Raw genomic sequence first — 22,393 nt, forward strand, 5'->3', positions numbered from 1 at the left:
AAGCAGGAAGGCCCAAAATAAAAACACAAGGGATGATATAAAATTGAAATAATGGAGATAAAGACATACATTTAAACAAATGGGGGGAAGCTAATTAACTTTAATTTGTGACATTTTAACACCTTAAAATCCTTTTTTTTTAACTTTAAACTAATTTTTATGAAAAACAGACATTTTGTGGAGCAGTTTTTTTACTAGACTCTTTTTACTGGACCCTTACTGATGTAACAGGACTATTTTTGTTGCAATACCATCGGCTATTTGAGTACAATTGCATTGATGACTGGTCTGAAATAAGTGTTTGCTGAATCTATAGTTATGATTATATAATTATGGTATACATCATTCAGTCTTAGCTTTCCAATGGTGTATAGCATGTGTAGGTAGACTGAGTAAAATGCATATTTATTTGTCACGTCCCATCTGGTACCAACAGATTAAAGCTATTTCACACATTAATTCCTTGATTTTTAAGTTGTTTTTTCAAACTTACAGTCATCATATAACAAATAAAACTAAAAGTTAAAGACATAAAGAGCAGTATTAGGCAAGTTATGTTAAAAAAATGAAAAGTGACATCCTCTGTAGCTGTAAAAACTAAACATTTCAAACATACAGACAGGAGTCTTTACAGTACAAATCCAGGTGTTCCCTGAATGTACAAACTGCTTCCCAGCCAGCGCACACAACATAACTCTGAAGGCGCATTCCTCTGCACACCACCAGCTCTTTCACAAAGCCACCACAACCCAGACGAGTCAGTACACTGAACGTACCGAGAGCAAACTGCTTTTTAGTTCCCCCAGCAAGACAGCAAACAAACCAGCCTTCAAGCCATGGAAGTATCTGAGGGGCCCTGCAGCTCTTAACTAATTTATTGGCTTAATTTTCTTCAACACACATAAGAAAGTGCAACAAAAAAATTCCATCCTCCTCCTTGTTGCTGGGTGGAGGCAAGAAACTGAGACAAATATCTCAAAGGTCTGGAATCTGAATAAATAACGAAAACATTAACGACTTGATAACATATCATTACACAAAATGGATGTTTTACTAATGTGTTGCTGCATTTTGGCAGCAGTGTTAACACCTTCTCGCTGCTACTATTTTGCACCTTGCTCTAAAAGCTCTTCAGAACCTTCATTTGCAGAAGTTTGAAACTCACTTCTTCTCCTCCACCTCCTCCCCCCACACCCACATATACACTGAAACTTTCTCTATCTCTGCCCTCCCTCCATCTCTCCTTCTACTCCCTCCTCTCAGCTCAAAACTATAAGAGCCAGACAGGAGCGCACACACAAAAATCCTCCTGCTCACATGCACACACACACCCTCGCAGTGCATGCATCGAGTGGAGTCACAGCTACGGTGCTGCATAGTAGTGAGGCAACGAAAGGAAGAAAGAGCATTCACTCTTCGTCTCGTAAGCTTGGGGAAAGCAGAGTGGAGAAGTTGCATGACACAGTGGTCTCAGCTGAAGAAACTATGGAAACTAAGAGGTGAAGGTAGAGGAGAGGACAAAGTAACAGCTGGCCGAAGTGGAGACTTTCTTCTGAGGGATTTATGAGCCCTTGTCATGCTGCTGCCCTAGATGATCATCTCTTGTTGACAGGAGCCTCTGTGATTTGGATTTCCCACAGATCAAACTTTGGTTTCTGAGCATTTTCTGTGAATTAAGCGTCTGGAAGCAGGAGACATGTCAAACGGATGTTTCAGTCACCTGTTGAGAGGATTATGCTTGCTCTGGCAAGGTGAGTTCAGACACTGACTTCTGCCCAGTGAACTGGTGCAAATTTTGCTTAAAGTGCTGAAGAATCCCAAACATATCAGCCAAATATTAATCTTACATCTGAAGTAATTCCCTATGCTCCACAGAATAAGTTACAGAAGTGTGTATCTAGCTTTCAGAGTCTGATCCTAAAAGACTGTAGCAGATTTCCTTGAAGCAAAGATTTACTGCTATGAAAACAAAGAGATAACCACTCTCTCATGTGAGAAATCAGCTGAACACTTGGGGATTTTTGTAGCTTAGAGAACACATGGCAGGAGCGAGTGACAAAAAGGAAAAGATTGTAGCAGACAAAATTATAATTACAAGGAAATCATTATGTAATTTGTCACAATTCAAACAACTCACAATGTTTAACATGTGGCTCATACATTGATAAATAAAAACACATCAATTCTGACATTAGACTCATGAATAGGAGTCTGTGTTCCCCCATTCCGCCTGTGTGTGTCTTCAAAGTTCAGTCAGATTCATTGGCACAGGAGGAGCCTTACAAAAAGGGCTCTGGCTGGTGGCTTTAAACAATAGTTCCCTGGTAGCAGGAAAGCATGGCCCTGGAACTAATGTTGCCATTATGGTAATGGTTAGAATAACAGGAGACAGCCATTACCGAGACAGCCTCGAGCTGCTGCACAGCACTGATCGTCCAGCCACCATGGCCTCGATCGTGGAAGCACAGACCATCAGGGAAGGTTAGGGGGATGGGTGGCAGCAGACAGACAGGAGGAGGCATCTGTCCAATCATCATCGTACAGCTGGGTGCCGCTCCACTTCTTCACCACTCAAGTTTAGTTAAGGAGACAGGTGAGGATGAGTTGCTAGCAGACAGTTCAAACAGGGCAGAAATTAAATTAATTTAATGGGTCACTGATATTTCAGTGGAAATATTGGGACAAAATTTATTTTGACAGGTGTATGTTTATTTCTATGCAGAAAAAGCTGCCTCCATTATACAGAATAAAAAATGTTTCCATGTTGAGGTATGCTTTTCTAAAATGTTTCCTCTTATTGGAGTTCTTCCCTTTTTAATCAGGGTTTTTAAAAAGACCACATTAAATAGGTCAAATTCTATATGTAATATTTTGAGGCTTAAAAAAAGGAATTTCTTTAATGTAGATCTAAACTGGGTGGGCCTATCGTGTGACCCAACCCATGATCATCTTCTCTGGAGTCAAACTTGGATGGAGTCTCGTCTTGTTCCAATTTAGAGTAAAAACCAAATCTCCAGAGCCATCTTTAAATCTAGCTCTTAAATTAAGGTGAATCTGATACAATTTTAGCTCCAAAACATCAGTGGACCATCAACTTTCCTCATCTACTATCTGTATCTCGCCTGCCTGATCTGTCCACTGAGAGGAGACACAACAATAGATGTCAGGTGCATTTAAAAGTAAAGATCCTCTCTGAAACTCCAGTGTGTTGCACTGGTATTACAGCAGAAATAGTTGAGAAAATGGTGAAGTGAGTGGATGTGTTGGCTTGAGGAGGCAGCCCCTTTTATTTAAGCAGGACAAAGTCTGTGTGTTGTGTCTTTGTAAGCCGGAGCCAGAGCTTGCTAACCGCAGTGGAACTGGCAGGACCATCCACTGGGCAAACCCTGCAGATCTCTTGTCTAAATAAACGAGGCCGCTGGATTAAACAGCTTACACTGTGATGAAAAGACAACAGTAGTTGTCCTTGTGCTGCCCTAGGGACTTAGTGATACTGTTGGTCTGGAAGGCCACAATCAGATGCTGGGTATAAAGTAGAAATAAGGAAGGGGAGTGGGGGGCCCAGGGTTAGAATAACACAACAGACCTCATGTTCTTTAAATCATCCTGACCTTTGCCTGACTGGTGACAAGGGTGGAGGGGAGGGAGGCTACTGCTCCAAGAAAGACTTTGCTGAGTAAAATTTACCTTGCACAGTGCTCCCCCCCCCTCAGTTCCACGACATCACTGAACATTTACCTGACTTGTAGTATAAAGATTGCATTTATAATTCAGTAATTATCAGTTTTACTTCACGTGTTCATCATTACTGTTAGCGTGCCAGACTGTCACTGGGAGGAATTTTATGTAAGACAAAGCACTGTAGTTTGTACATAGAGAAAAGAACAGTGGGTGTCATCCATCTGCACCATGTTTATTAATGAAATCTCTAAATTTTGTTGTCTGTTGGAGAAAAACCAAATCCAATTAAGGTCCAGGTATTGAAACTGCAGGCACATTATCAGAATTTTGTCCCCACTTGTAATAAACAAAAATAGTTTTTAACCACCAAAGCACATCTAAAACATCTGGTGTGTTTATATAATAAGGTTTTTCAGTGTCATTGTCAGTATGTAAAAACATTTGAAGTGTCCAGTTTACTGTACAAAACATTACCATTTTATGTTGCTACAAACCATGGATGCTTAAGTGCTTCTAAACTAAAACCCCCTCATTTGCCTTGTGTCACACATTGACACACAACCAGTCCATGATGTTTTTCTAACCTCAGATAAGTTGTTCTTTTGATTATAAGGCACATAAGAGCAAATTAAATAAAAAAAAAATCTCATGCTGGTCTTGAACCCACATCTAAGAGATAACGATTACACAACTTATTCTACCATCATCACAAGTGCAGCTTTTGTTGCTGGTAAATAAGAAACTTCTTCATGTCACCAGAGAATTTCTATCAAATGCTTCTGCTGTCTTTATGTCATGGCTAATGCGCCAACTTGCATATCTCAGATATGTGGAAAACATCTTGCACAATATCAAAGACTGCGCTTCTTGGGTTTGTGCATTTGTAGCTTACAGAGACATTAACTTAACATTAACTTTGCACTCTGAGTACCGGCTCAGTCTTAACAGTAAAGAACTGCTTCTCTTGCTTCATATTGTTATAGTTTAAAACTGCCTTTTAAAAGAAAAATGCATCGCAGTTTGACTTGTGGATATTGCGCTCTTACAAGATGCAGTGTACTGATTAGTTTTCCAGGACATGGCTTTCTCTTTTTATTTTATTTACTGTATGTGAAGGAGAGTTTGCTTAGGTGGAGTTTGGTCTTAGAGCACCTTGTGAAATTTTTGTCAAAGTGACAAACATTGTATTTGTTGTGTTTAGAGTGTAATTGTACATGAGTGTCATTCAGGAGACCAATCCACAAAGCACTAGATATAATATAACATGTGAAGAAATGTTTTTCTTGTCAAGATTTATTTACAAAAAACATAAATATTCCTGAGGCATACAATAAAAGTTGTGCTTAGCATTTCCAAAAATATATATAATTGTGTCTAAATCAAAGTTATGCCTATTTCACAATTTACAATTAGACAACTGCTTTCAATGACTAGCACTTTTACTTATGTTTAGTGTTTCCTAACAAGGTAGTAGTAATAACTTTAATAGTTTTTCTTTCTGGATTTACCTGGTTAGCCTCAATATATCCAGTAATGTAACAGTCTATCTGCTGCTATATAACCTGAAGTTATCAACAAGTACTGAAAATGAATTCAGCCTTACTGTCAAACAGAACAAGAGATGAGAAAATTAATTATTTGTAGATATTGTTTGGTCAGAATGTGATCTAGAGAACATGTGTTGGTGTACAGTTACCCTCACTGAGAAGAAAAACAAGACTTAATATGTCCTACAATTGATTGGCCATTTGCAACGGTATATGTAAGTTGATACTATCAGGAAAAAAGTTAAACTTTAAGAGGAAGAACAGTTCATAGATATCTGCATCCACGGATGATGTAGCAGACAATCCTTAGCTGTCAGGTGTCACAAGCCTAAAAGCTTTGAAGTTATTGACTCATAGCACACATCCAGTCTGGAGGACAGCTCAGCGGCTAAAAAAGCATCTGTGAACTGCGAATAATGAGCAGCGCTCAACTAAACATGTGGAGCAAGGGGGATCTCTGGACTACTGTAGTACTTAATACTGCTGAGAAATACACACACATGCACCTCACTAACCTTGTCATTTCAGTGCATGAAAACACCTCACCCCCTCCCTAAAAACACCCCTTATCCTCCTACCTAAATTCACTCACCTCATCAACCACTCATAGACACCGAAATGCAGAGGGAAAAAAGAAACAAACACTGAAAAAAGAAGGTAGGAATCTGACATCCATCCAGGAGAAATGAGGCGTAAACATCATGGCTTTTTCATCAGGGGAGGGGAGCAGTAATCAGGAGGAGGGCCAGGAGGGTACAGGCTCTCCAGGGACAGTTTAGAGGGTTTTGTGCTGCTGTACTAAGACAAAAAACGATAAGAAAGAGACTTCGTGGGATACTGAGGTCACCACTTGAAGATATAAACATGAGGTGTAAAAAAAGAGGGGACAAGTTGTTAAAATACTGGAAAATGGAGGGAATAATCCTGCTTTGCAACCATTTCAGCTTATCTTTTTCTTGTTGACAAACTGCTTGCATCTTCAGTTTTAGTCATTCTTTATTTAGATAATTGTAACACAAGCAGCTGTGAGGCACATAAAGGCATCTCTTTGTAATGGACAAGACATGAGGTTGAGCTCTTTGTCAAGTTCTTGATTCCTCATGAGCCCTTAATCAAAAGTGCCTGGATTCTGTTTTCACAAGACAGTTCCAAATACAGACGCACATAAAGCTGTATTTTGGCTGCGGCTCAGTAAGTGACACGTGAGAGAGGAGAGCTCAGGCCGCCAGACCGTAATCACATATGCAAACAAACAAACAGAGGGCAGCCCTGAGGTCTTTTATAAATGGTTTAACTTTTTACAGTATACAGTAAATCAATGTGTGAAGTGTGTGTGTGAGTGGAAACTCAGTGAATATAGAAGACAGGTAAATTACTTTGGCCAGCCATCAGTCAGATGAAGCGTAGGCCAGTGGCAGCTGCAGTGTTGGTGGTGATGGCAGACTGGCCATCCAGACCACACACAGCTCACAGACTGATACATTGACCCCTGGTGGAAGAATTGTCTAACTGCAGGAGGTTGTTTGGAAAGGATTGTTGTCCTCACTGGCACTGTGTTGATGTTCAGCTGGTCTGACATCGACTGCATCAGAGGAAAAAAGATAAAGCGATGCTGCCAGTCCACCCAGTGAGTCTGTCCTCACTGTTAATCAGTTACCCTGGTCCTAATGAGCAAATCAGCATCAGTGAGGAAGGCAGATGGTTCGATTTAAGGCAAGAATCAGCAACTCCGATCACTGTCTTGCAGGTTGTAGATGTTTCCCTGCTGCTGTCATTGCCTTCAACATCAAATTATCCTTCAGTTAGTCAAATGAATTGATGTGTTTCATCCCTTCATTGTTGTGTTAAACAAGAAAACAGATTAAATTCTTTTAGAAACTTTGCCATCAGATTTTGTGTTAAAAAAAAATAGTTAAACCAGTAATTAGTCTACACACAGAAATGGCCTCAATCATACTTTAAAAATATTCTGTGTGAAATCAACAAGTGTAACTTATTATTAATTTTACATATGAAAAAAGTTCAATTAAGTAAAAAAAAAAAATATATATATATATATATATATATATATATATATATATATATATATATATATATTTATATAGATATTTATATAAATTTATACAGATTTTTAAATATTTAATCAAATTTCAAATATTAACACATTGGTCACAGAGTTGTATATTTATTCACATTCATTCACTCTTCTCACTAAAGATTTTCCAAATAAAACATTTACCTGCCTCATGAAAGTAAAAGTTGTTTAATAAATCTATATTTTGTTAACTACTGGTCTGGGTATTTTTGTGGTTTAAATGAGAGTATCCTGACATTTTAAATTATGCGATCTCCTGATGTAATAAGGTCCATGTTTCTAGTTCTTTGTAGTTTTCTTCTGCTTGCTATGGGAGGAGTGCTGATGATGGAAAGTTTTCTTTAAGTTGATGTTTGCAGTTATGTGTAGTTTGTTAGTTATGAAGTTTCATGACACTAAAAGGTTGCAGTAAGTCTGACGACAAATTAATTGTTGCATAAAGTGCAAACATGCTTGACAAATCCATCACAACACAAAGCATCCTATAACCTTTTACATGACACACCTAAATTCTAAAAATGATTCCAATTCATCATAAAACCTGAATACAATTATTAAATCTAATTCTTACAGTGACTTTCACTAGTTGGAAAATGTTAGATCTGTTTTTTGAAAGATGTATAATGCAGTATCCTCTGACAGGGAGGTGCACGCTGCATGAGTGGGAAGTTTTAAGGCCCATGGTGGAAAAATAAATCAGTGGTAACCACTGAGGGGTAAAGCTAATGATATCTGACTGCCTGTGTAGGAAGTGAATTAAACGAAACAGTCCCCTGTCGCCTCCAAATGGAGATGGGGGATGGATATTATCATACTGTACGTATTACACCATCACCTCAGTTGTGGTTGGAATAGGCTCTTATGTAGAAGAATACTTAAAACCTCATGATGAGCATTTTTTTTTATTACTAAGCTATGCTTTTATCAGCACTCTCTTAGTAAATGCAACCATATGGCCATCTGGCAAGAGATCCAAGAAAGGGAAAGGAACTGGATGACAAGTGACCTCAAGAAACACTGTACAGAAATGCTTTGGCAAAAACAGAAACTCAAATACAGCAACATAAATGCCTCCACATCACACACTTTGACTCTTCTCTCTGTGTCCATTCATCGTGCTGTGTGTGTGTGTGTGTGTGTGTGTGTGTGTGTCCATTAGAGAACATGATGCATGCAGCTACAAAGGTTGGGTAACACAAAACAGACTGACTGGATGACTTATATAGAGCATTAAGATGAATTAATCCTGATTAGCATTTCTGATTTGAGCTCTCCAGAGAGAGTGCATCTGGCTCCAGCTGACTGGGCTCCCTTGCCTGTTGCTGCGACATGCAGCATAAACAAACACATCACCAAATGAGGGAAATTGCAAACATGTTTCGATGCCCATGACGACAAAAAGAAGTATTAATCTTGTTGACGAATTGACAGAGTTCTGGAAGGAAGAGAAATGTACTTTAAGCTAAAATCTGACTCTGTGGTCTGTGACTGTTCAGTTCAAACAACCCAGTCTGTGTGTGTGTGTGGGTGTGTGCCGATCAGGTGGAAAAGCGCTGGGAACCGAGTGAGCTCCACACATGTCTGCGGTTGTGGTCAGCATGTGGGGAGAATTCCAAGAGGGGAAGGAACAAAAAATATCCTCCATTTGACATTAACAAGGTTAATAAATGCTGATCAGTCAGCCTCCATCTTGGAGCCTTTTGCAGAAAAATCAACAGCACACACTTTCCACTCAGAATTTCCTACTTTATTTAAGCTTCATCTGCTCAGTCAAACCGGGGGATGACCTCCCAGCTCAACCAGTGGTTGGACAGGTGATGCTCTAATGCACACTGAATTTTAAATGAGAGATATGTGAAATGAGAAAAACAAAAAACAAACACCATAAAACAATAAAATATAAGGGAAAGGGGAAATGAAGGGAGAAGGTTAAAAAAATAGAGGAAAACAAATTAGATAGACTGACCTAATGCTAATGTACAGGAGGGAATTTTGTCAAGACAGCTGATGCCATTTTTATCTAAGGGTTTAGCATACAACTGGGATCTTTATGTCCAAATGTGATGATATCAAGCATATAAAATGACAGTTAAAGTCTGTATAAAATCAAGTGAAACACTGCAAAAGAAAAACAAGAGAAAAAAAGGGATGTCAGTGCAACTCAACTTTTTTGCATTTTTACATTTATCTTCAGGGATGAAATTCAAGCTGTACAGAAATGTGCACACAGACCCAGTGGGTTTCCTCATGTTGCAGCCATGAGGGTACAATCAGGAAAAGGCTTTGCCTTCTTCCTAGCTGACACCAGACAGGAGAGCCAAACCGCAATGTGTCAACAGCTCACAAATTTCCTCAGAAAATAAATTCCAATTAATTGTGCAAATGCCTGATCAATAACTTTTACAGTCTAAAAGAAAAAAAAAGGGAAAAGAAAAGAAAAGGCTTTCAGTTGGATTAACTGTCAGTGTTTGGAGAAAGACTAGCAAGAACATTAATCATCATGAGTGTTTTTTTTATGTTAAATCATATTATCAGCAGATGTGTTTGGCTCAGCTGGCCAGCTGTTGTAAGTGACCGGCTGTTGGTGTTATATCAGTGCTGGAAATGCATTCATGCACAGTCACCTCCTCACACACACCTCCTGTCTTTGAGCAAACCCAAACATGAGGGCTGTGAGTTGCAGCTGCATGGTGATTCGAGTGACAGGCCAAAACCCAGTGCACTGAGGCCAACATCCTGATTCGAAGCTATTTATGGTTCCTATAGCCTCGAATTTACATGGAAAATGTAACTCAATGAAAGCCCTGAACCAGATGACACTCATCCAGAATTTAAGCAGCTGTAACTGGATGAAAATGTGAATATTTAACTTTCTTGTCTGATTAAGGAGGATAAGAATGAGCTGCATTTGTTTAAAATCAGCCTATAACTCTCTGTGTTTGACAACTGTTGTCATTTACCCACTGTTTTCTGACTGTCTTTTCCCTTGCAGCAATATTTGTGGTCAGTGCTGGGAGTGCTGCGAGTAAACTATGGGAAGTGCCCACAGATCCCTTCTCTTTCTCCTCCAATCTCAGCGGGAGCCTGCAGTGGGAGCCCCACTGTCAGTATCACCACCTACAGGACAGAGTGAAAATCACCACAGACATCCCACCAATGCTGGATGGCACCTGGGTGTCAACAAGGTACATGTTCATGTAGCAGCAACAGTGGCATCACAGCTTCATGTTAAACTGCAGTCTTCAATTAAAAAAAACACATAATGCCATTAGTTTAGGAAGAGATACATTCTCTACTACAACAACAAAGACAAGCATAATATTTGAAGCTTCTGTGCTCTTCCATGAGAATACCTTGTCTTGTACCATTCAGACAGTTTCTCATTATCATGTTCTTGTAGCGTTTGAAATAAAAAATTATCTTGATATTTCAAGAGCTGTTAATCTAATGTTTGGACATTTGCTATAATCAGCCAAGTATAGTGACACACCGTGCCTCAAGGTGATAGCTGCTGAGCTGGGATGATGTGTACTTTGCAGAAAATAAGTTGAAAGGCAATCTGTAACACTGATCTCTGAATCAATAAAGCGGAAAAAAAAAAAAAAAAAAAAAACTAATTCACATCTCAAGTGACAAAAAGAGTTGTGTGTCTACACATAACTCAGCAAAGATTTTAAATGGTATCTTTCAGCATTTTGGTAGCGGCCTGATACTTAAGAAAATTTGTTTCAGTTTCTTTTGTTGCGTTCAAAGAAACGCTAACGATTTATGCTTTCACGTGTTTCATTAAATTACTGCACCTATTTCCAATTTTCCAGGTAAAATACAGTAGAGACACAGAATTATTTAAAGCAAGATTATAGAGATGTCAAATATTCACTGAGATAAAAGTAACATATTTATATACAACAACTACAAAAAGATTATAAGGAACAGATTTGGTTTTAAAAAAAGACACAACCACAAGATCCAGAAGAAGAGTCAAAAAGGGGAAAACCATGTGATTATGCTTCATGATTGATATCTCTTTGTTACTTTTAGCATGACATGCTTCACAACATTTAACCTCTTCTTGGTGCGATCCCCCATACGGAGGGCAGCATGAGATATGTCCAGTACAGAAGATCGCATGCACTAGGAAGCATCAGTCCCAAAATGTAGCATACCAAAATCACAGGGAAAAACTAGGCAAACAAACACTGGCATCTAAATTAAATACAATTCAAACCCTAAGCAATTATATGGACATGTAACAAATCCATAAAAACAGCACTGTCCACCTTAGAGTCTCTGCTAATTTCTCCACTTCAAGCAAACACACAAACAAGGTGCCATATGAAAGCACACACACTGCTGAATCTGTCTCATCCATGCATGACACAAGAAATCTGCGAGCTACCAGCCAAAGAATAAAAGACCAAAAATCAGTAAGTCATAAATCATCTTACTTATGCCGTTTTGTGGTCTAAAGTTTTATTCCAGCTAAAAAATAATTTAAAAAAATAATAATAATAAAAAAAATTGACTAATATGTTCTCCTTCTTTGAAATGAATAATGAAGGCCTTGGTATAGTTTCCATGAAGATGAATGGGGTTTAATAGTGATGTCTCTTCCTATGATTTACTATCTTTGGGTTCACTTCTTTCTGTGGTATTTCTAAGGTGAATTTAGGGACTATACCTTGATTCTCTTGACTGAAGATTTATAGAGGTGCTGATCATCAGCAGCAGCCAATGGATTCCTGGGCTATTTGCTTGGGTAACCCCTCACTTAAAACATCTGTAAAACTGCTCAGGTTCACTTTTATAAATTCTTCTTTTGCACAGTTCCTCATCAGATATTACTTTACTAAACTGTAGATGAATTATTCTGCTTTCCTCTGGTTTTCACTGAAATTCATATGGTTTTATTTTAGGAAAAGAGAACCATTTATATTTTCGACTTCGTTCCAGGTGAAAATACTCTGACATGGTAACACATATCTTGATACTAACTCCTCTGTAGTAATCTCACCTGGCTCAGCTTTCTTTTGAGACCAAGTTTGTACTTGTAAAGATATGATTAATTTATTTTGGGTGTGTCATTTCAGACAAGAGGCAGAAAAAATAGGGCTCATCAAGAAAACCTTAAGTACACCCATATTAAATCTATCATGCAATAACAAATTAGTTCATTGCACTCCTTCTGTTTAGATGTGAAGTTCGCCCAGGTCCGGAGTTTCTAACCCGGTCCTACACCTTCCACACCAGCCGTCATTTCCAGGCCCTACAGCACTACTACTCCGATAGTGGCTGTGAAGATCCAGTGTACTCCCTGATGATCAGGGGGAAGATTCGTCTGCGTCAGGCTTCGTGGATCACCCATGGGGGCACAGAGGCTGAACACCACCTCAGCAAGGTGGGCATTGTGGTTCACACCGTTGCAGCAAAGCAGAGACTGATCTCCAGGCTTCCTCCAGCCTGCGTGGGCATGAGCCTGGGAAGAGTTGTGCCAGGGAAGCTGTATGAGCTGTACAACACCCGGGCAGGAAGGGGATGTCTGGCAGCGCTGGGTTTCACTATGATGGAACTGGGTCTGGTACGAGTGGAAACGCAGTACCGCAGCCATGGAGGAAAGGTTCAGGAGCTGTTCCTGGGTGATATTCACACGGACTGGACCCAGAGAACTCAGCACAGACCTACAGGGTACCAGCAGCCACTGCAGAGCGCCTTGGTAAGACCTGAGTGATTCTGATGATCAGAAAAGAGCCTTCATTATTTATTGGTGTTGCGTATTGTTGGCCATGTCACTGCTCAGTGGCTCCATGGGTTTCAGTATCTTGTTTAATAGCACTTAACCAGTAACTTAAAAGGTTATTATTAATTTTATTTCCACACTTTTGACCCTTCTTACATAGGAGTGCAACAAGCTGCTATGTATCACAGAAAAAATAGCAGCAGACTAAGTCTTTGTGCATCATCACAATATTTACAACCCTGCTTCCAAAAGATCTGAGACACTGAGAAAAGGTTAGACAAACACTGATGCAATAATTTTCTAATCATTAAACCGCTGTATTCATGTGAATATAGGGGTTTCTGGCCTCAAACTCAAGCTAAACATTTTTCATTTTCCTGTTGTCTTTGGGGTGCTTTTTTTAAATAAAAGGTTTAAATGATTTGCATATCATTATAATCTATTTTTTAATATTTTTACTCCATTGAAACCAAATTTTTAAAAGTAAAAAAACATCCAGCCTACAAGTTGAAAAAGAAACTACACTTTTCAGGGACTTTTTCTCTGTCTACTTTACATATTAAATCTTTAGAGATCTACAGTTTAAAATAAATGAGCTTGGACATAATTATTATATTATTCCATCCTTAACATGCACAGCTTGGATTTACTCCTGACTGTGTGTGTAACTCCAGCAAACCAAAACAATACTGAGGATATGTATATAATTGAAATGCTGTACGATTTATTCTTTGATCAAAGCTGTCTAAACAACAGAGTTCATAAGTTCAGAGGACAAGCTGTCATTTTCAGAATTAATTGCTGAAGTCATTAACTGAGTAAAAATAAGAATTAATTTCTTTTAATGTTAAAGGTGAACACTGCTGCCCTTTATTTTTCTGATGTCAAACTAACCAGAGTACAGGTTGAAAATTATATGCAGGCTCAGAAGTTTTTATCACTGTTTATCAGATCAAGCATACAGCCCTAATACTTCTCATCTGTCCTTTCCATCTTGCAGCACCATGTCCACCCTTGCCCTGTGTGCGCTCTGGTGTACCGCTCTTCAGAGCAGCGCCCCCCCGTGTTGCTCCACAACCCTACAGTTCCTCTGTCTCTATCTGGCCGCTGGGTAAGCCAGCGCTGCGAAACCCGTCCCACTGTTCTCTTCCTCACCCGAGAATTCACCTTCAATCCTAGTCAGCATGCCTGGGAAGGCATCTACAGACACTACTCTGATTCTACCTGCTCACAGCCCACTTTCATCCTGAGAGCAGTGGGCCATTACGCTGAGGGAAACCCTTCTGCCAAACTCTCAGGAGCATCTGAGTTTGTCTTCAAAGTAACCCAGGTGAAAGTCACAGCCTTGGACAAGCCCAGAGTAAAGTTGCTGAACAGTACAAGACCAGGAAAGTGTGGCAAAGCAGGACGCTGGGAGGTTGGGATGGAGCAGGACTTGACTCCCACAAATGGGTGCACAGTGTTGGGTATCAAACTGCCACATAAGGAGTATGAGCTCTTTAAGATGGAGTTGGATCACAAAAAAAACCCTCTTTTATTCAATGGAGAGCGGCCAACCGATGGGTCCACTCCTGACAGACCACTAAGGCGTCCCACCTCCTTTCAGGCTGCCATGGTGCTTTGCAGTGGGGAAGAGCCTCAGTCCTCTGATTCAAGTTTTAACAGCAAGCAAATACAGTTAGTCAGTGGGACAGAGAAGCTGACACAGCTGGTCCTCCTGGTGTTTGGATGTGCACTGCTCAGCTGGCTTGGTGTTTATTAGAAACATTGTTCACAAAATTAACCTGTTACACAGCTGAAGTCAGTGATAGTTGTTATTTACTGGCAGCTGCCTTTCATTCTTCCTCCACATAATGATGACCACATGCGAGATAGCTGAAAGGAATCAAGAGACATTCAGGAGAACTGAACGGTTCTATATCTGGCTTCAAGATGCTACTTGCGGGTTCACCAGCTCCTTTTCTACGTAAACTAATCTGCACAAACCAACAGCATATCAGTGCCATCAAGTTTCTTCATTCCATTAATGTTATGTTTGGATGTCGATGAAACAAATGCTTTTTTACTTTACAGCTTAATTTCTTTATTATATATAAGAAACAGCTGTTCTCTTGTGATAATACAACATACTATAATAGAATTGAAATTTGGATAAGTTATCTCCACACCATATAATAAGCCATGATCCTTTCAGCTGACTTTTTAACAAGAGGCAACATAACTAATGCACTTCTTACATATTATTTTATAATCAATATACTGGAAAGGCAAGAAGCCAGATAGAAAATGTAAACAGCTGCCGTGGTTCCTGTCATGCCACTGTGGTGTGAAATGTTGTTTTATCTTTAAGCTCTTTTAAAATTTGTGCTTTATTGCTTTTCTGTCAGCAGTCAAAGTAAACAAATCTAATGAATATTTATTTCTACCATTTATACTGTATGTTTTTATAAAAAGAGATTTTTTTGTCAAATATTTTAGTTACTTTTGTCATTTAATATTTTATATATCTATTAAAATTGCTTTTCATAAGACCTTAAGTTTACCTGATCTTTCAAACATGTCTAATGATTTAACAGTAATAATGTGTTGGCTACCCTTCTGAAACATTGAGGTGAAGTAGTATTTGGTACCAAGACGCCCGCAGTGGATACTTCAGCTGCAGCCCATTGGAAGGATGAGCCTCAGTAGGTAGTGCATGTATGTCTAATATTTCTCACAGATGTTCAATCAGCTTGAGACGTAAGAAATTTGAACTGTGCACCATGTTTGCCAAAACCATTCCTGGAACATATATATAGTTTGACAGGACATATTATCATGCTATACACACACAAATAAATAGAAGGTCATTGCCAGAAGAAGTATGTCTGGACAACACCAAGGTTTTGGAAGGTGGCACAGGTCAATGTAACATCCTAATGAAGGCCACAAAACAAGGTTTTTCCAGCAAAGGTTTCCCAGAGCATCTGGAAAACCTGCAATGGCTTGCTTTTCTTGTTGTACATCTTGTTCTTATTTCCTCCTCAAACAAATAACACAAATACACCAAGAAATCTGCATGATATGTACGGAAACATATATTATTAGATTGTGACAACTTCTGCTGCTGCTTCATATCTGTTCTGATGCTCATCATGTTATCATTGTACTCTGAGGTAAGAGGCATCTGGGTGGACAGTTTGACTGGTCTGTTTCTACACAGCTTTATCATAGTCATCATTCAGGTTTATAGCAGTTTATGCTATTGTAGGTTTTCTTTGGGGCTGCACAGTGGTGTGGTGGTTAGCACAGCTGTGACTTGTGAGGCTGTGGTGCCTTACAGCAATAAGGTCGCTGGTTCGAATCTCGGCTGGGCTGGGGGGAGGTATGAACCTTGAGGGCAGTGGCCTTCCTGTGTGGAGTTTGGATGTTCTCCCTGTGTATGCGTGGGTTCTCTCCAGGTACCCTGATTCCCTCCACTGTCCAAAGACATGCGTGCGAGTGTGAATGGTTGTTTGGCCCTGAGATGGACTGGTGACGTGTTACCAGTCTCACCTGTTAATGCTGGGATAGGTTCCAGCTTACCTGCAACCCGTAATGGACTAAACGGTACAGAGAATGAGAGTAAGAGGTTTTCTTTGGGAACAGACCACTGTGGAAAGCCTACAAATGACTAACCACTAAACCTTTGACAAAGCCACTCAGGTCGTTATACTTGCCCATTTTTGCTACTTCCAAAAAATCAATTTCAAAAATTAAATACATCCCGACACTGCAACACACCAAATTGTTTTATAATTAAATAAATTAATAAAGGTGAAGAGCCACAGCATAACAAAAAGCCACAAAAAAGATTATAGCAGGACATATCTGGTATATACTGTATGCTCATTACCTGCCAATTGAGGCAGAAGACATCTGCTGCTCTCAAAAGGTATAAGTAAGTAAAATTTTATTTAAATAGCATCTTTCAAGAAATGTAAGATATTAAATTATTTAAAACACAACAACAAAAGTTAATCAAAAGTAAGTTTAAAAAGATGTGGTTTTACTTGCTTTTTAAGAGGGATTTCTGAGTCCACAGCTCTCCGGCTCAGAAATAGGAGAAAGCCAGAGGGAAGGAGTGACTATTGCAAAGGTTCTGTCACCTTGAATTTTTAACCGTGTTTGCTGTATGACCAGCAGGCCCTCATCACATGGCCTCAGGGACCTGCTAGGGACATAAAGCTGCATAAATTTTCTGATATATGTTTGTGCTTGACCACATAATGCTCTATATGTTAAAACCAAATCTTTTAAACTCTCTAGTGAATGGGGAGTCAGTTCAGCTGAATTAACGGTGTGACATAACAATACTTTTGTTTCAAGCCTTGCAGCAGAGTTCTGTAAAGATTTTTTTTTCCTCAGACAAGTAAAGAACAAAGAAATCTAGGCGTGATTAAATAACAGCATGTAAGAGCCTTTCCAACTCAGGGCGAAACACATTGTGTCAACTTGGCAATATTTTTTAAAATGATAAAAAATTGGAGCGAATGAGGGATTGAACATGAGCAAAGTCATGCATGTTAGTTTAACTGGTTTCTCTAAATTCTCCCTAGATGTGAGTCATTTTTTGTCTCTTTGTGTTGGCCCTGTGATAGACTGGTGACCTGTCCAGGGTGTACCCTGTCTCTTGTCTGCTAATCACTGGTATAGGCTCCAGCTTCCCTGCAACCCTGAATTAGAATAAATGGTATAGAAAATCAGTAAATCAATCCAGAAACCAACCGAGTCTAGAGTTACGCTGAGGTTTCTAACTGAAGGCTTAAAGTAGGAGACAAGTGGGCCAAGAGAATCTATTATCTTAGGCAGAAATCTATCAAGGGCACAGACAAGGACTTCCGTTTTCTCATCATTAAGCTGAAGAAAATGAACAGCTATCTATTTTCTAACAAAGTCCAAGCACCTGAGCAAGATCTGAACCTTAAAAACATCATAGGGTTTAAAAGAAAATACAACTGAATGTCATGCATATAATGATGAGAAATATCATTAAAAGAGCTTATAGTATACTGAAGAAGCAGCAGATTTAAAAGAAACAATAAAGGCCCCAAAACAAGAGACAAGAGACGAGAAAGAGGACCTGAATTTGGCAGCAGCAACAGAAAATGATTGTAAACTATTCTAGCAGCGTTAGAAGCATGTATCAACAGAAAGTGCTGTTAGTCTGCTTGGTTGCCTTTTCATTGTGTATCAATGATTTTTGTGCTAATATACATTCATATTTCTGAAGTCAACACAACAGACATGAAACAGATAACTCACCACCAGAGGTCCAGATCCATGCCCTTTCAGTCCTGAAATAGTCTAAACTTTTAGCTTCAGTCTGAGTTCCTTCGGCATAAAAATACTTAAACATGCATTCATATTTTTTTTATGCATGAGGTAGTAATAGATTATTATAATGCTGCAGATAAGCCAGAAAACATGGAAAACCATGCTATTGGCCTTGTAACCTTTTAACAGCTAAGAACTGTTGTTTAGATGCACTTTTTTCTGTTTTTGAAATACAAATAAAAATAAATGACTAAAAACTAGAATTCAGAATTTCTTGTGAAACCAAAGTAGAACATTATCAGTAAACTTCTTTAAGATAAATGAACAATAGCATTCCTGATGAGAATTACTACTAAATGAAATAAGTGTGTCACCATTCCATATCAGGACATAATCCAAGTTCTACATGATTTACAGCTGAGAGGAGATAAAGATAGGACAGCTTTATTTCTTTTTTGTGCGTGACATAGACCCCAATTGCCAGTCTGAACAGCTAATACAGTTGTTTTAACATAACAAGCCTCAGACAAAGTGCTTGGGTTCCATTCTTCATTGCTTTGAGTTGGTAGTGACTTCTGACACCTAAAAGTGTGATGTCCCAAAAAGAAGACGGTAGGACAGGAGAAGTCTGAAGATTATCAACAGACATTTTCCTCCTAATTTTAAAGTCTTGAGTTAAGCTGGAACTAACTCAGGCAGGCAGAGGCAGGAGTCAGAGACTGGAGTTGGTTCAGTTTGGCGAAAGCTTCAAACGTCCAAGTATCAGCCTTGATGTGGAGGTAAGTGGACAGAGAAGTAGAAAGACAACATAACCTTTAATTTTCCAAGTGGCAATGACCACATATAGTTTGTGGACACAGAGAAGTTGAATTACTACATGTAAATAGATTATAAAAAGCAACAACAGAGAAAGGCCTAGACATTTCCCCCACTGATAAGTACAACATTCTGGCGACAAGTAGTGGTTTGGAAGGGGAAGACATACTGGCAGGTTGATGAGATGATGAAGAACAGCTGCTCTCTCAGGAACCCTGCTGGAGAGAGCCAGAGCCATGGCCACACCTGCACACAAACTGAGATGGGGGAAGACTGACACACACACACAGCAGGGAAGAGGAGATATTAAACAAATTGCAAGACAGACCTGGAGCCAAACAGCTCTTAAAAGAAAAAGAAAAAAAAAGTTTCCTTTGTTCACGGTTAGGAGTTTAAATATGCAGTTAAATAATTTTATTGCAGAAATCTTTGGAGACATTTCCCACTTTGCAATGATGACATGTCCCGCAACATCACCAACTCTGGAGGCCCTGGACATCCAAAAGGGAAGTTTTCTTAAGCAACACAGCAGCTTGCTTACTAAACATCAGTACTTGACAAGCTGCAGGTGAGAACTGGTTGTGTGGGCTATTGGGATTGTTTAGCAGTCATAAGCCAAAGTAGTGGACAAAAAAATGAGGAAGAGCTAAAGTTAGGGGGTTATCAGTTCTATTTACAAATGTGCCTTAGAAATATATAAAAGCCTTTTTAAATTGTTATGGAAATGTGCCAGAGATTATTGAGATTTGTGATTATCGGTAAGAGGTTTTATCATCTAAAACCAGAAGCCTATTTAATACACTACCAATCTGATAATTAGCTGTATTCTTGACCAAAGTAGTGGGCCAACCATGCTGGCAAGAAGGAAAATGATAGTTGAACTGTGTCCCAATGCTGCTGTTTTATTTGTTAAAAAAAAAAGAAAGAAAAAAGAAAAAAAGAAATGGGGATGAGCAGTAGCTGAAAGTGATTTTCCCGTGGTCTGATTCAAAGCCCAGACTGTGAGTGAGTGCATTGCTATTTGATAAATAGCTGTCATATGGCTTGCACATTACTCTACAAACATTCCAGTGCAACTACTACTGAAGCTTATGAAAAAAAAAATAAATAAATAAAAAGCCAAGAAAACAGACTATAGTTCTCTGACTATGAGCTGAGAGGAGATGATAAAGGATCATGCAGTATATAACTCCAGATACTCAGTGTTATGACTGATACAAGTCACTGTTTTGCATAGAGATAAGCTCAGTTTGCAAAAGGACAACACTTGCTTCTACAAAATCACTTCAGTCTCCTCAGTTCAACTATCTCAACCTAATTTTTAATAGAGTTGAATTACTATTGTTTTAGAAAAAATTAACAAGAGTCTGAATGAGTAAAAGTAATTAGAAGATTTATTACAGAAGTATAAAATACAAACAATTTCACTTGCAAGTTGAGAGTGTCTACCAGACTCGAGTGAAGTCGAGAGAGACTCTGACTTTGCATCATTAGCATCAATCTTTATTCAACCTGGTTCCAGCTGAAAATCAGTCTCTCAGACTGATAGTAGGAGAAAGGAGATTGAGAGGTGCCATTCTCGCCCAATCAGGCTGTCGTTCTCTAAACAACTGTTTTCTATCAGCTGCCTATCAGTCTCATCTTTCTCCCACGTCATGAATCCGAAAGAATGATCAGTCTGTCCTCACATACAATGAATAATAACGTCAATGTTCTATATCAGCAATGTTCTATATCAGAAGGAAAAGAAAATATACGTCATGAGATGTAACTGAGAATAACAAATAAATAAATGCATTTTACAAGTAAAAGAATGATTACACTTGTAATTATTGTATGAGTAATATGATTGATTGCCATATGTATTAAAATTACTTCCACACTATGCAAACAGCCTGAACTATTAGACTGAGGGAGGGTTTCATCTATGGTTATTTGTGAAAATTTGATTTACTTGTGATAGACTGCTGACCCGTCCAGGGTGTACTCTGCCCTTTGTTAGGCTCTAGTTTCCCTGTGACCCTGAATTAGAAAAAGCCATATAGAAAAAGAATTGATGATTTACCTAAATTTCTTGTCAGTGGTTAAAAATAAGTAGGAAATATCCCATAACCGGGATTCAGCTATATCTGATCTAGAGCCTGATTATATTTCTGTTGAAGACAATCAGTATTAAATCACATTCTTTACAATTAGCTAATAAATAATGGTAACTGTTGACAATATTTCATTGTTAAATGAAAAGGCACATATTTAAACACATTTCTAATAAAAATATTTAGTAGCAGCTTTGAAATAAATCAGGAGAAGACACAAAATCTTCACTTAAAAAAGCTATTTCTCTTTCTAGCAAACATTTTAATACACAAAACAGACAATTCAAAAGTTTCTCCTTTTTTTAAGCCATTTTTTCCCTTTTCTTACCAATAATCTACTTTGTTGAATAGTGTCTGGCACTTTGTGCAGGACAAGCTGCTTATCGTGTTTTAAAAGACATGAGTGAATCACTGCATCTGAACATAATTACAAGAGAACTAAAACATTGTCTTTGTTGGCCAGCAGCAAAATCAGTGAGCCAAAAAGACACATAAGTGTACTGCAGGCTTGTCACCCAAGCAGTCACATGAGTCAGTGGTAATACATGAATAAAGATGCATCTCTTCCTTTGAAGACTTTCTTCTGTGAAATGGGTCACTGTAGGGCAATAAAGTAAGCAGTTTCTGAGAAAAATGAAAATGAATAGAAATGCAACTATGTAAATAAACCTCAAGACCTGATCCTGTAAAACTCAAATAAGAGAAAGAAAGAGAAAGCACTCCAGAGGCTACATACTGTTCCTATTAACTCCGGCAAGGATGGCAATGGCAGCTGCTGGCCCCATGAGGTCATCTTTAAGGCTTGGATGGAGAATATAGGTCTGTATCCCCCACCCCCCCAATCCCCATCCCCATCCAAAGCCAACAGGGAAAAAAAAACCACAAGATTCAACAAAAAACATAGAAAGGTGACCACCGTTTATCCATTAAACAATAAAGACACTTTGTAATTAAAGAACCCTAAAGCTGGATAAATCCATAACTCAAGCTAGTTGAACAGCAGCTACATAGATCATCTTAAAAAGTTGCAAGCGCTTGGGTTTTGGTCATATGCTCAGAAAAGAGCACATGATCAACCTGCTAGCAATCCAACCCAGTGGCTCAGTGACAACAATATTAAAAAAAG

General features: G+C 38.8%; 1 protein-coding gene across 1 annotated transcript; it reads left to right on the forward strand.

The window, feature by feature from the left end:
- The first annotated feature begins 1,291 nt into the window (after positions 1-1,291).
- Positions 1,292-15,591, forward strand: apcdd1l (adenomatosis polyposis coli down-regulated 1-like). Its single transcript, XM_041981395.1, has 4 exons — positions 1,292-1,751; positions 10,316-10,508; positions 12,517-13,036; positions 14,061-15,591. The coding sequence occupies exons 1-4, from the start codon at positions 1,697-1,699 to the stop codon at positions 14,820-14,822; spliced, it is 1,530 nt and encodes a 509-aa protein (XP_041837329.1). The 5' UTR covers positions 1,292-1,696; the 3' UTR covers positions 14,823-15,591.
- Positions 15,592-22,393: the final 6,802 nt, after the last annotated feature.

This window comes from Melanotaenia boesemani, chromosome 3, assembly GCF_017639745.1.
Source record: "Melanotaenia boesemani isolate fMelBoe1 chromosome 3, fMelBoe1.pri, whole genome shotgun sequence".
Lineage (NCBI taxonomy): Eukaryota > Metazoa > Chordata > Actinopteri > Atheriniformes > Melanotaeniidae > Melanotaenia > Melanotaenia boesemani.